Source organism: Pelobates fuscus, chromosome 3 (genome assembly GCF_036172605.1).
Source record: "Pelobates fuscus isolate aPelFus1 chromosome 3, aPelFus1.pri, whole genome shotgun sequence".
Lineage (NCBI taxonomy): Eukaryota > Metazoa > Chordata > Amphibia > Anura > Pelobatidae > Pelobates > Pelobates fuscus.
In genome coordinates this window covers 334,013,220-334,027,583 of record NC_086319.1, presented here as the reverse complement: position 1 = coordinate 334,027,583, position 14,364 = coordinate 334,013,220, and the positions used below count along the sequence as shown (strand labels likewise).

The window sequence follows — 14,364 nt, the reverse complement described above, 5'->3', positions numbered from 1 at the left end:
GTCATATGCGAAGAGCAGAGTTTTTAAAGTTGACACCAGATGCATCCGGCCAAATGGCACAGGTTCGGTTGGTAGGACAGTATTTAGAGTGGAAATGGCTATAGTAAATGTTAGAATTTCCAGTCTGCTTGGAATTAGTTTACTCTATCCTTCTCTCACACAGGAGCATGCAGGATCCTCCAACAACCTGCAAGTTCTAAAGTAAACACACTCATCACCTAAAATGCTGTTAACTGCTTCATAGCTCAGAGTAGGCTGATAAGAGAGACCACAAGCTTCCTTCATGCAAGTTTTAAAGTAAAGACTAATGAAGCTGAGCTGAATGTAATATAGTGTCAAAATAGATCTATGTTCTCAGCAAGTGTAGAGGAACTCTATGGGAGTCACAGCTAGGGGAGGTGTGGCTATGGCTCCAGAAGAAGACATTAACGGGTGCATGATCTATTCCAGGGTTAGGCAAGCTTTTGGCACTAGTTTGTGGTCTACATCTCCCCTGGTTCTTTGCCAGCATTATGGCTGTAAGAGCATCATGAGAGATATAGTCCACAATATCTGGAGTGCCGAAGGTTACCCATTCCTATCTATACATTGAAACACCACTTCATTAAGTGCAAGTCGTTTCGGTGCTTTGATTAGCTCTTAGTCTTGTGTAGCACGTTGCACCATCAGGCTTGAGTTTTGTCCACACTAGAAGTACTTTTGCATCAGAAGTTTTCTATTTTTGTGTATGGAGTCTGAACCTTTGGGCATTCTTAACCCCTTAAGGACGGAGGACGGTTCAGGACCGTCATCGGCATTTTTGCGTTGCCGACCGGTGACGGTCCTGAACCGTCCTAACCGTCCAATGTACTTACCCGATCGCCGTCGTTCCCCCGGCGGCGATCGGCGGTGCTACCGCCATGGGGAGACTGCCTGCAGCCCAGACAGTCTCCCCATGGCGGTTTAGGACCCCTGTGACCATGTGTCTGCCTGCAGGGGGACTGTCTGTGCTGACAGGCAGTCTCCCTGCCAGTGTAAAATCATAAAAAAAAATTAAAGTTAAAGTTAATAAAAAAAAATTATTATTATATATGTGTATATATATGATATATAGACATATATTATACCTATATATTATATGTCTATATATCATATATATAATGTCATGCTAAGTGTATTTTTATATTAATAATATAAAAAATAGCGACACGTCATCAATGACAACATTCAGTCTCATCGCTCTGATTGGTTAGCTCACATTTAAAAATGGGGGGGATCGGGCGGCAATTTTTAGCCCCTGACGAAGGAGTCTTGTACTCTGAAACGCGCGTCGGGTTTTTTCTTTTGGATCTCCCTCACTCACTGAGCACATCACGATGCACGAGGGAATCCTTTATTGACACTCATTTATTTATTATTTTTTCCTTTTTTTCGTTAACAGAATGTCTATTATTTTTCTTTAGAAGCTGGACTAGTCTAGTAACAGTAGTTGAAGGGGACAGAGCATAGCTTTCTACTAAGAATAGAACACCCACGAAGGTGTTGGGGGGAGTTTACAGGAATTTAGAATAGTGCTCTACCAGGGATCTTTGAACCTTTTTTATTTACCACTCTATCCTACTACTCCTAAGTATACAACTTGCCTTTCGGGGCAATTCTAAAGCTATTGTTCAAACGGACAGTTTGTGTCCCTCCTCATATTGTACTACACTGCTGTAACGGTTACATCTGTCCAACTTCTATTTAAGATTTAAAGGTATCATATTTTCTTTTCCTTTCATCTGTGGACTACTCTACCACCATACATTTTCATTTCAGCATAATTTGCCTTCATTGGTATTGGGGTATTGAGATATATCCAGTTAGGATCTGTTCTGATATTAAGCATTTATTGGACACGGACACATTGTATCCTCTCCACAGTTTGTCAAATAAAGTTACAGTGTTTCACTGCCTATGTTAGGATACATGTCTGTCTAGCGTCTCCAATATCTATATGCTTTTTCTTTAGTGATACCGCTTTTGGTCATATCCAAGGTACATATCTATTAAATTTGAGTTCTTTTCCAAATACCAGGTTGATTGGGAGCGTCCCCCCCTTTTTTTCTTTTTTAAAGGGGGAGTTACCCAATCTACACAATCTTTCTACAGTTTTCATATTTAAATTCTACGTGCGTATTTATGTAATATTTTTACATAATGAAGTTATTTTATTGATTGCAATTTAAGGGACCTGCCTGCCAACCCAGGCCGAAAGTCCAGAGAATTTAATTTGCTATCACTGTATTTTACCCTGTAACGTTCTACGACACCCTAAAACCTGTACATGGGGGGTACTGTTTTACTCGGGAGACTTCGCTGAACACAAATATTAGTGATTCAAAACAGTAAAACATATCACAGCGATGATATTGTCAGTGAAAGTGACTTTTTTTGCATTTTTCACACACAAACAGCACTTTTACTGATGATATAATTGTTGTGATACATTTTCCAGTTTTGAAACACTAATATTTGTGTTCAGCAAAGTCTCCTGAGTAGAACAGGACCCCCCATGTACAGGTTTTATAGCGTTTTTGAAAGTTACAGGGTCAAATATATGGGTCAAATATTTTTACATTGAAAATGGCCAGGTTGGTTACGTTGCCTTTGAGACCGTTTGGTAGCCCAGGAATGAGAATTACCCCCATGATGGCATACCATTTGCAAAAGACAACCCAAGGTATTGCAAATGGGGTATGTCCAGTCTTTTTTAGTAACCACTTAGTCACAAACACTGGCCAAAATTAGCGTTCAATTTAGTTTTTTACTTTTTTCACACACAAACAAATATGAACGCTAACTTTGGCCAGTGTTTGCGACTAAGTGGCTACTAAAAAAGTCTGGACATACCCCATATTGAATACCCTGGGTTGTCTACTTTTAAAAAAATATGTACATGTGGGGTGTTATTTAGCAATTTATGACAGATAATAGTGTTACAATGTCACTATTGATACATTTTAAAAATGTATGTTTTGAAACCGCAATATCCTACTTGTACTTATAGCCCTATAACATGTAAAAAAATAGCAAAAAGCATGTAAACACTGGGTATTTTTGAACTCAGGACAACATTTTGAATCTATTTAGCAGTTTTTTTCATTCGCTTTTGTAGATGAGTAAAAGATTTTTCACATAAAATTCAGAAAACGTGTATTTTTTTCAATTTTTCATCATATTTTTTCATTTTTTTTTTAAATTAAATTACATGAGATTATATAAATAATGGTATGTAAAGAAAAGCCCCTTTTGTCCTGAAAAAAACAATATATAATTTGTATGGGAACAGTAAATGAGAGAGCGGAAAATTACAGCTAAACACAAACACCACAAAAGTGTCAAAAAGATGCCTGGTCGCAAATGTACAACATCGCAAAAAAAGTCCGGTCCTTAAGGGGTTAATTCAGCACTGCAAAGATTTAAGTGTAGGAGGAGTGACTTATTAACAAAAAACAAAGCCCATTGTGCACAGCCTCTGTTCTGTGCACACCAATCATTTTTGGGACCAGAATGTACTCCATAAGAAGTCAAGGACTCAGTCGCAGTGCTGGTATTCTAATAAAGCATATTTTGTGGAGGATGGGGGGAGAGCTATTTAATAAGATGTTATTCTCGTATGCCAAACCAGTTTTAAAAGTGGTTTGTTTGGTTTTTTTTGTATATTTTTTTTCATTTTTTCTTTCAGTTGACAATCCATTATCACTACGCTTATTTGAAATATGATGTGCACTAAACAGATAGCTAGTACACCTTGCAAGCTTATTATAATTTTTTTCCTGTTTGTATGCTTAGCATACTGGATGTTATACAACACAATAGTATAACATTCTGACCTTAAAAGAAAGAGGTAAAAAAACAGGAATAGCATAAATCATTCATGTATACACATAGGATATTTTAATCTTGTTATATTGTCAGGGATTTGTCACAGGTATTGTTTTTTTTTTTTTTTTTTCATCTTATACATCTGCTCAGTAGATTGGTAGTAGGTTAAAATGATTGCTCCCTATTCCATTGTGCTTTTGAAGGTTAGAACATATACACTGTTATTGATGTATTTATGAAACTAAATGATTTTGCACGAATATATATCCTATATTTTTTTCAATTTTGTTTTACCTGTTAATAAAAAGAAGCCTTATCTTAGTTTTGTTCATCATGTGCCCTGAATACTTAACAAAAACAACCCTGCCATTTTTAATTTTGCCAGGATTTGACGATGAAAAGGAAGATGGGCAGCTGAAGCTTTACGCAGTTCAGTCTTATCTCGCCTTGCTGGAAAAGGAGAATGCATATTATCCTCAGCGCTTCCTGCAGGTTATCAGCTGGGTGAGAAATATATTAAGCAAAAAAGCCTCTCTTTGAGCTGGAGAATAAGTAATGGATCTCAGCATTTCTGTTCCTAGTCTTTTTGGAGCCGGCCTCGCAGCGTTCATGTAAATTGAGTGTTCCACACCGACTAATTTCTAATTATACAATTCTTAACATACTAACAGCGGATTTAACAGTAGCACAGCTACATCCTGTATTACGCAAATTTCCAACTTTTAAATCTGCTTATGCTAAATATATGATGGCCTTTTGCGCTGAATGGTTATTTGCGGCTTGTTTAAACAAAGTCGATAATACTTTCATCTTTTTTTTCGTGTAATTTTCCACATCATTGAGGCACACATTTCTTGTATTTATTAAAGAAATTTAACAGGGCTAGCCCTGTTTGAAGTAAATCTGAATGTACTAGTATATTGGCAAAGGATAAATTCAATAATATGTACTATTTAAGTTATACATATCCTATTTTTTTTAAGGTGTTGGGTGAATATGCCTACCTTGCAATAGACGTACCTACAGACTCTGTAATGGCAAGACTTTACACCTTTCTGCAACACAGCTTTGTTACATCTGAAACCAAAGCCTGGATTATGGCTGCAATAAAGAAATTGGCTGTTCACAGCCCACATTCTTCACTGGCTGATAAATTAATCCAAGAGTACAGCACCTGTCTGGAGACAGGCATGAGGCAGCATGCCTGGGAATTAAAATCTCTCCTAGCGGACGTCGTACTCATGCAGAGACTTTTTCCAGTCAACTCCAGCTGTGAAGATTTAATGGTAAAAATAAGTCTCTTTTTTTTTTTTGCATAGACGGTTATTCCTAAGCCTTGTGCTGTACAGCTTTTCATTCTGCAGAAACAAGATTTAAAAATGCAGACTTTATACTCGCTTTATTTTTTTTAAAACAAATATATGTTGTTAATCCATCAGCTGAGAAGTGTCACATATGGCTTCGGCTGCAGTGAAATACTGTTTAACAGACAAGCTGGAATCCAGTGCGGCCAACAGCTCTTTAAATAAGCATTTGAAATGCCTATTAAAAGATCGCGACATGATCAGGGTTAAATTCCCTGCTTACAACAGGGAACCCCAAGTATCAATGGCTACCTCAGGCCCCCCCTCCCCTTTTTTGTTGTGTTATGTACACATATATGATGTAAAATTAAAGCCCTCCCTGTCCTTTAAAAAAATGATATATAATATGTATGGGGGCATTTGAAGAGAAACACCTTAATTACGGTGAAACAGACCTATAGCTCAAATTTAAGGTTTTGTTTTGTTGAGAAGGTGGAAAATTTCCTCCATCCTGATATACAAAAAAAAAATAAAAAATCAATATAAAGGGTGGGGTTGTACAGTATTACTCTATATATTTCTTTGTTTTATTTATACACTGGCACAAGCTTACTGAAGCCTTACATGGTTAGGGAAAGTAAATGAAAGTGCTCCACTAAACTAGTTTATTTTACTGGGTGTGGTATAAATTGGAGGGAAATCCACAAGAGTTGAAGCTGTTATTTCAATAATTGAATCAATTAGCACTGTATGCATAACTATAGTACCTGTGTTTTTCTAAGAGATGCCTTTTCAGTTTGGGCATAAACTATTGTAGAATCGTGTAGACGGTCTATATAACTTCTTTTTTTTTTGTGTGTGTGGAATAAAAGCAATAGTCTGATATGATTTTCTGCGTTTCTAGGTAGATGCTTCTCTTTCATTCTTAGATGAATTTGTAGCAGATGCTCTTGGCAAAGGAGCTGCACCCTACATGCCCCATCACCAGCGGCAAGAAGAAAAATTGTCTCAGGGAAAAGGTATGAGTATATTCACTAAAATATTTGTTATATAAACAGTCCATGCCTTGAATGCTACCTACAGCATGACAGATCATTAAGCAGGAGTGAAAACACTGAAGATTTATGGCATGTTTGTTGCGGGAGAAGCCACTTTAACTGATGGTGAGACCTCCTCATTGTCTGCCCTGATATTTGAGTCTGTGAAGAGCTCCAGAGGAGAATTTGTGTGAGACGTTTAGTACTGTGATAACACCACATCATGGTACCCTTACACCTGGCGTATATAAAGTGAATAAGCAGACACTAGTGGTGGCATCCATTTACTCCTCAAATGTAATCTCTTTAAATAAAATTTCCACAAAATGCCTTTTTAAATTACTTATAATATCACCAGTTGTAATTATGATGTGCATTGTTTTGTTTATTTTTTTCCCCTTTGCTGCTGTTGATGTGCTATTTGTTTTATTTTCTATGTGTTTATGCCTGCATCATCTGCTGCAATTAAACCACCTGTTTTATTTATTTTTTTGTCTTATCAGTGCAGGTAGGTGCCAAAATCTACCAGCTGGCCTATTCAAAGGGAAGCAGTGTAAACAGGAGGGAACATACAATATTTAATTACAGGACATTCATGTACTAAAATAAGCATTAAGCAATAATACACATGTGCACAGCCCATAGCGTTCAGTATTGATTTGCAAAAGGTTCCCATGCGTCCATTCTGGAACCTTTCTTTTTTTTTTTTTTAACTCAAATCCAAACATTATACTGTATGTACACTTTAACCCCTTAAGGACCAAACTTCTGGAATAAAAGGGAATCATGACATGTCACACATGTCATGTGTCCTTAAGGGGTTAAAGGGACACTATAGTCACCTGAACAACTTTAGCTTAATGAAGCAGTTTTGGTGTATAGAACATGCCCCTGCAGCCTCACTGCTCAATCCTCTGCCATTTAGGAGTTAAATCCCTTTGTTTATGAACCTTAGTCACACCTCCCTGCATGTGACTTGCACAGCCTTCCATAAACACTTCCTGTAAAGAGAGCCCTATTTAGGCTTTCTTTATTGCAAGTTCTGTTTAATTAAGATTTTCTTATCCCCTGCTATGTTAATAGCGTGCTAGACCCTGCAAGAGCCTCCTGTATGTGATTAAAGTTCAATTTAGAGATTGAGATACAATTATTTAAGGTAAATTACATCTGTTTGAAAGTGAAACCAGCTTTTTTTCATGCAGGCTCTGTCAATCATAGCCAGGGGAGGTGTGGCTAGGGCTGCATAAACAGAAACAAAGTGATTTAACTCCTAAATGACAGTGAATTGAGCAGTGAAATTGCAGGGGAATGATCTATACACTAAAACTGCTTTATTTAGCTAAAGTAATTTAGGTGACTATAGTGTTCCTTTAACCACTCGGCTTATTATAAATGTCACTGTATGCTATTAGTTATCATGTATTTATAGGGAGTTATTCTGATTTATAAGGAAAGACTGAAATGGGATACTTATTGGTTTCCATATATAAAGTAAAATTCATCACATGGTTTAGAAAGTAATTTTAATCTAGAATTGCAGTGTACATTTTCCATTGGCATTGTTTTAAAAATGTTGTGGTTGTTTTATTTATAAATAAGCTTAAATCATAATTAAGGACCCCGCTTTTAAGGAAATGTTAAAGGAAACCAAATCCTGCTCATTTTTTATTCTTTTAGGGTTATTCAAGAAACTATTACTGTAGGGATCCGGAATCGGAATAACCACATTTTAGCTAAAATGTTGTGACTATAGCACCTTTGAAGAATTTCTCCAAATCGTCTACTTTTGCCTATGTTTTAACATTCATATTTTATCTTGTTACAATTTGGAGTCTAGTGAATAACACTGAGTGTTTCCCAAACAACAAGGGTAATTACTATGTTTATATAAATACTTTAGTGTAATAAATGATTAGTCATTTTGATTATTACATCTGCTACCAAGTAAAGGTGGATATATTTAAAAAATAAAAACCACAACAAACAAACCAAAAACAGAAGCATCTCGATATGACCTTTTGTTGTAATCATTTGCTATCAATATTTGTTAATGCCAAGCTCCCAGCAATTCGGATTAGTCTGAGGCCTAGACTACATAACGCAATATAGAGCTGCCATTATTTGCAGCATGGAGCTGAGCACTTCCACTTTCTCACGTCTGTTTGATGTGTCCTGTTATCAGCGCATATTGAATATTTTATGTTAACATATTTTGAAACCATACCATTTCCTGTTCATTTTAACCCATATACTTTTTCAGATTTTGTAAGTTTTAAACTTGCTGTAGCACATTTAATGTTCAATGTGTTTTAGTTATTCCTTTTGTGAGAGAAACTTTTATTATGTTTTGCTGTTTAGCATTTCTCTGATGACCCTTGAGGGATGCTGGCAGGTTATTGCAGGAGAATGCACGTGCTTAGGTCAGGGAGCTCAGTTAAAAGGGATTGTAAAAAGAGGAGATTGTGACTCCTCTCACCAAGCGTTTAATGTCTAAACTGGGCCAGCTCTGAGGTAATCCACAGTTTATGTAAGGTCCAGCTCCACAACCTACACACGGACCAGATGGGAAAACAGATATTTCATCAGGGTAACAATTTGTGTGTAAGAGGATAGACTCTTAATAAAGTGACTGTAACATTGCTACGACCTACACAGAACCAAAATAAAAATATATGTTGTTATCTATGTAGTGACCTCTACTGGGACACTGTTGGGTGGCATGCTTTTTTTTTTTTTGTAAGTTAACTGTATGTTAAAAGAATATTACAAACTATTTGTATTATCCATATATATGAATTCTAGAATGAAATATAATATGCATATCTGTAGTTTTTACCATAATCCTATTTTGACACATCTCTTAACTAGGCTGCAAAAAAGCTTAAGAAATGGTCCTTAAAGCGGCACTGTCATGCCAAATTTACTTTTCTCCTATTGTTTCCTCTTCTCTTCCTCTCTCAGAATCTGTTCTTCTTTTCTTTATTTCTGATCTAGTTTTCTTTAAAACAAAAGACAGGGACTACTTTGTCTTATATATTTTTTCCTATGCTTTACTTTCTCTGACCAAAGGAGGAGCTTAAGTCCGCCCCATTTCCTGTGTCAAGGAGAAGGGTGAGTACTTTCTTCGACACAGGAAATGGAGCTGACTTAAGCTCCTCCTTTGGTCAAAGAAAGTCAAGCATAGGAAAAAGTAGTTCCGACTTTGTCTTCGGTTTCAAAGAAAACTACATCAGAAATGGAAAAAAAGATTCTGAGCGAGAAAGAGAAGAGGAAACATTAGGAGAAAGGCAAGTTCGGTGAGAAAATGCCACTTTAAGCTTTTGCGATGTTACTATATCTCTAATACAGTGTAGACTGGTCCTGTTTGCTTCATCCATCCACTCTCACACTTTTAGATTGCACTGTATAAGGCAAAAGTTTTCATAATATAACATTAATTGGAATATATATATATATATATATATATATATATTTCCAAATAATATCAGGGGTGCACTCACAGGTCAAGACCATAGGGGTCGAAACGTCGATTGCATTACAGATGTAACCATAGTTTTTGTTTTTTTTGTTCCATTAATCCACGATTATTTTCACAAGACCGATGAGTGCACCCCTGATATTATTTGGATATATGCTTAACGGGTAGCACCTAAGCAATTATTACCTTTATTTATTCAGGAGAGTGCCAATCTGTATTTGTTTTTATATATATATATATATATATATATATATATATATATATATATATATATATATATATATTTAGATTACCAAAATGTCATCTACAGTTTTGATTCATCAAAGTAACTTTTGCACATATACCAGCTGAATACACGTTGCTGAAGATCCCACAAATGTGTTGAACTTGTAGTCTACCTTGCATTCAACGTTTTGTCCAGTTCATCCCAAACCAGCTTAATAGGGTTTAAGTCTGGAGACTATGTTCACCGTTCCATACTGTCGTCTTTTTTATTTATTTATTTATTTTTATTTTTTATTATTCTTATATCATTTTTCTTTTTCTATCTAAGGTAATCCTGGCATAGCCTAAAGATGTCTTTTGCCATTACTTTGTTGTACGATCCACCCCTAGCCAACTAGGTGTATACCAGAAGGTATTGCATAGTGTAGCAAAATGCTATGGTAGTCTTCTTGTTTTTGGGTGCCACTCACTCTGAGCAAGTTGCTGACTCCAGGTCAAGCAAAAGTCAAAGACATTCACACAAGGAACAATTATTTTCCCTTCTTAACACCAGAACCAAAAATCCTGCAACAAGGGCTGAAGATCTTAAATTTTGATTCATCCATCCATAAAGCCATAAAATGCTTATTTTTTCTTTCTTCTTATTTCGCCATCTTGGAAGCAATTTCTTTTCTCGCTGCCTCCTGACGTTAAAACTGAATCTTGCTACTTTGTGCAGTGTTAAGCTGCATGCAAGCTGTTGACTTTCAGAAACCTTCTTATTCTATTGTGGCTCTGGATCTGCGGTTTACTCCAGTTTTCAACTGCCTTTTGATGATGTGGGAAATGTACTTGTTAAAAACTTGGAATTCATTGCACTATCTCTAAAGGACAATCTCAGACTTTCAAAGCTCCTAATGTTCTGTATGTCTTCCTTTAATTGCCATTATGATAACACTATATAACTTCATGCACTACAATATTCTCTAAATAATGCCGAAGAGGGTGCAGTAACACATCTGTCACAACACTGCTTTTTACATATAGGGTTTGTAAGTAATATACGTTTGAACACCTGTACGAATTGTCAACATTGTCAAGGCCTATTTTAGTAAATTGGTAATGAAACTAAATATTGCTGACTACCCAGTCACACTGATGTGGATTATAGCCATTATTCATTTAAGCAAAGAACAGCATTGTGTTTTGCTACTGTTTTGACATTTGTATAATATAGTGTAATGCAGGTCTAGATCTCTAAAACAATTATTTGTAAGCATATAGCAATATTTACTTTATATTTTGGCAAATGTAAGCAAATAGCAATGCATGTTTCAATTAGTTTTTATATATTTTATATCATGGGATTTTTGTCTTGTTTGTCGTAGCTCTGAACATGGAACCTTATGGGCTGTGTTTCTCACCTAGTCTGCCCTCTACTGGTGTGGCTGATGGCCATTCTCCCTCTGCCATCTCTGTTGTGTCAGGGACCTCGGGTAACAGTGCAGACACTGGACAGAGAGAGTAAGTTACCTGCAAATTCCTTATATTCCAAAAGAACTGGATTTAGAAATCTGAAACTATCCCATATCATTATCTTTTGTTAGATAAAACAATTAACTTAAACATGCAGATGTTCTTAGTGTCCTTGAATGTATTTTTTTTTTATTTTTTTTGACACAGCGGTCATCTTGGCCTAACAAAATTAGATAATTGCCTGATAATGATCTGGCACCTCTGTAAAAAATACAGGATTATTCACTGAAGTGAGAATACTTGGAAATTCAAAATGTTTTATAATTTTTTTATTAAAAAATATATATTTCACTTAGAGACTTTTTCCAGTTGAACTGTTTTGGCCTTACATTTAAAATTCACTTTCAATTCTCTACAAATCTCACTATAGTTATTAATTCTGACATAGTCTTGTCATGTACACATTAGGGACCGACCTATATTGATCTTTTTTTTTTTTTAGAGCCGATACCGATAATCTGTGAACTTTTAAGGCCGATAGCCGATAACTTACCAATATTCTGTACATTTACCATTTTGAAAAAATAAAATATTTCTAAAGGTAAATGCACAAAATATACATGCCACATGTAGTGGATGCAGTGTGTTTACACAGGGGAGCTGTGTGTGTATGTAGTGAATGCAGTGTGTGTATATAATGAATGCAGTGTGTATATAATGAATGCAGTGTGTATATAATGAATGCAGTGTGTATATAATGAATGCAGTGTGTATATAATGAATGCAGTGTGTATTTGTGTATATAATGAATGCAGTGTGTATTTGTGTATATAATGGATGCAGTGTGTATTTGTGTATATAATGAATGCAGTGTGTGTATATAATGGATGCAGTGTGTATTTGGGTATATAATGGATGCAGTGTGTATTTGGGTATATAATGGATGCAGTGTGTATTTGGGTACATAATGGATGCAGTGTGTATTTGTGTATATAATGGATGCAGTGTGTATTTGGGTACATAATGGATGCAGTGTGTATTTGGGTACATAATGGATGCAGTGTGTATTTGGGTACATAATGGATGCAGTGTGTATTTGGGTACATAATGGATGCAGTGTGTATTTGGGTACATAATGGATGCAGTGTGTAGTGTGTGTGTATAATGAGTGTAGTGTGTGTGTGTGTGTGTGTGTAGGTATGTAATTTGTGTAAAATGGGGGGCGGGGGCATTTTTTATTTTAAATATTTTTAAAATATAATTTTTTTTTATTTGTATTATTTTAGTTCCCCCTCCCTGCTTCTTACTTTGCCAGGGAGGGGGGATATGGCATTCCCTGGTGGTCCGGTGGCATGGACTGTGCAGTGCTGGCCCGCAGGAAGCGCTTACTAACCTTCCAAGCAGCTCCCTTCAGCTCCCCTGTCTAAATCTCGCGGCCTGTGTACCGCGCAGAGCGTTGCCATGGTAACCTGTGGCAACGCTCTGACGGCCACAGGACTCGCGAGAGTTAGACAGGGAAGCTGAAAGGAGCTGCTGGGAAGGTAAGTAAGCGCTTGCTGGCTTGTTATGGGCCCGGCGGTCCTGGTATGTGATATCGGCAATATCCGTATCTCTATTTGCCGATACCGATATTGCCGAAAATACAGAATATCGGCCAGACAGATAATTGGTCGTTCCCTAGTACGCATTCATCTTAAGTAGATGTCTAGACACGCTCTTTTGTTATAAATGAAATATATACAACTTTACAAATATTCACACTCCAGTTTCTTCTTTCCGTGATATGCCCAGCTTCCAGGAAATATGTTAGCGACTGCCCTGTCATGGAATGTCTGGCAACGTCTCAGTGTTCTAGATTGGGTCTGTGGAGTGATACACCATTGGGAACCACTGGTCACCTTGGTATAAGTCACATTCAGAAAATGAATTGTTTGAAAACTAACTTTAAGAAACCTGGATCAAATAAAATATTTTTTTCTTTCGTAGAGAAAATCGCATTAAGTTAGATGGCGTGAAAAAGCTCTGGGGAAAGGAGGGATACCTCTTGAAAAAGGAGAATAAATTGAGTAAATTAGAACCTATTTCAACTCGACTGGAGAGTGGAATTTCATTGGGTGATGAGGATGAAGATGTCACAGCAAATCCTGCTGAGCAGCAATTGGCTCCCTCGTCTGAAGAAGAGAGAGAACGGAAGCAGTTGGCATCCTCGTTGTTTGTTGGCCTTGGTTCCAACGCTGTCAGTTTGGTAGGTCTTAAGTCTCTTATAACATGTAATACTATATTAATTAAAATCCCCAAAGACATTTTAGCAGATTAAGAGCTAATGTGCTTAGGTAGAGTGAAGCTTTAGCAAAGTCTACCTGTAATCATGTTGTTTTAATAAGTCTGGAATTCGTTTCTGAATGACATAACTTCTAAAGTAAGGCTTTGTGCGTATTGAGTATTTGGCAATGTTTATAATATACACTCAGAGCATAAGAATTTAAATATACAAGGTGTAAACATGAAATATGTGCTATTCCACTGAAACTGACACATGTAGGTCTCCTGCAATTTTGTTCTAAAGGCATACAGTTTCAAGCCAGTATCAATGGACCAATTTTCTCCCGTATATATTATAAAATATTATAAAGCCCTGCTGAATAAGTTGGTGCTATATAAATAAATGCCAATAATAATAATTTTAACCATGCTGTTGGGTAGCCCTGAAACCCTTATATATGATGATTTTTGCAGATTATTTACCGTATATACTCGAGTATAAGCCGACCCGAATATAAGCCGAGGCCCCTAATTTTATCCCAAAAAACTGGGAAAACTTATTGACTCGAGTATAAGACTAGGGTGGGAAATGCAGCAGCTACTGGTAAATTTCTAAATAAAATTAGATCCTAAAAAAAATATATTAATTGAATATTTATTTACAGTGTGTGTATAATGAATGCAGTGTGTGCGTATGTGTGTGTGTATGAGTGCAGTGTGTGTATGAGTGCAGTGTGTGTGTGCATGAATGCAGTGT

At 36.5% G+C, this 14,364-nt stretch overlaps 1 protein-coding gene across 1 annotated transcript in view; it reads left to right on the top strand.

Annotated features, from left to right (window-relative positions):
* AP4E1 (adaptor related protein complex 4 subunit epsilon 1) overlaps positions 1 to 14,364 on the top strand; it is a 59,980-nt gene that overhangs the window by 31,867 nt on the left and 13,749 nt on the right. Inside the window, exons 13-17 of the mRNA XM_063449041.1 lie at positions 4,232 to 4,350; positions 4,830 to 5,132; positions 6,055 to 6,169; positions 11,258 to 11,393; positions 13,332 to 13,590. Coding sequence (XP_063305111.1) covers positions 4,232 to 4,350; positions 4,830 to 5,132; positions 6,055 to 6,169; positions 11,258 to 11,393; positions 13,332 to 13,590 — 932 coding nt within the window. The remainder of the gene's footprint in view (positions 1 to 4,231; positions 4,351 to 4,829; positions 5,133 to 6,054; positions 6,170 to 11,257; positions 11,394 to 13,331; positions 13,591 to 14,364) is intronic.